Source organism: Geospiza fortis, unplaced genomic scaffold (assembly GCF_000277835.1).
Source record: "Geospiza fortis unplaced genomic scaffold, GeoFor_1.0 scaffold78, whole genome shotgun sequence".
NCBI lineage: Eukaryota > Metazoa > Chordata > Aves > Passeriformes > Thraupidae > Geospiza > Geospiza fortis.
The window spans coordinates 1,559,329-1,559,758 of NW_005054339.1; the positions used below are offsets into that span (position 1 = coordinate 1,559,329).

Genomic DNA, 430 nt, shown 5'->3' on the forward strand with positions numbered 1-430 from the left:
GGCAGCGGGGACGGGGGTGGAACGGGGCACCACCGACCCACCGCGCTGTCACAGCCCCCACGGGGCTGGCCCAGAGAGTGAGGGTTCCTGGTGGGAGCGAGAGCGAGTGTCACCCGGAGCGTGTGTCCTGGGGGGAACGAGTGTACCCTGGGGGATTGGGTGTCCCAAGGAGAATGGGTGTCCCTAAGAGAGCGTGTGTCACCTGGGGGATTGCGTGTCCCCAGGGGAGTGGGTGTCCCGAAGGGAGCGTGTGTCTTGCGGGAAGCAAGTGTCACCTGGGGGATTAGGTGTCCCCAGGGGAGTGGGTGATATGGGGGGACCGAGTGTCCCCGGAGAAGTGAGTGTCCCTGGGAAGAAGCAGGGCATCGAGCACCAATAAAGGCATCTTGGTGACGAGACCTGGCCTGCGGTGTTGTCCTTGGCGGGGCGG

The 430-nt window shown here is 65.3% G+C and overlaps 1 protein-coding gene across 1 annotated transcript in view; it reads left to right on the forward strand.

Moving 5' to 3' along the window:
- The window catches only part of RASSF1 (Ras association domain family member 1), a 5,927-nt gene extending 5,548 nt beyond the window's left edge, over nt 1–379 (forward strand). The window contains exon 6 of the mRNA XM_031058230.1: nt 298–379. Coding sequence (XP_030914090.1) covers nt 298–379 — 82 coding nt within the window. The remainder of the gene's footprint in view (nt 1–297) is intronic.
- Nucleotides 380–430: the final 51 nt, after the last annotated feature.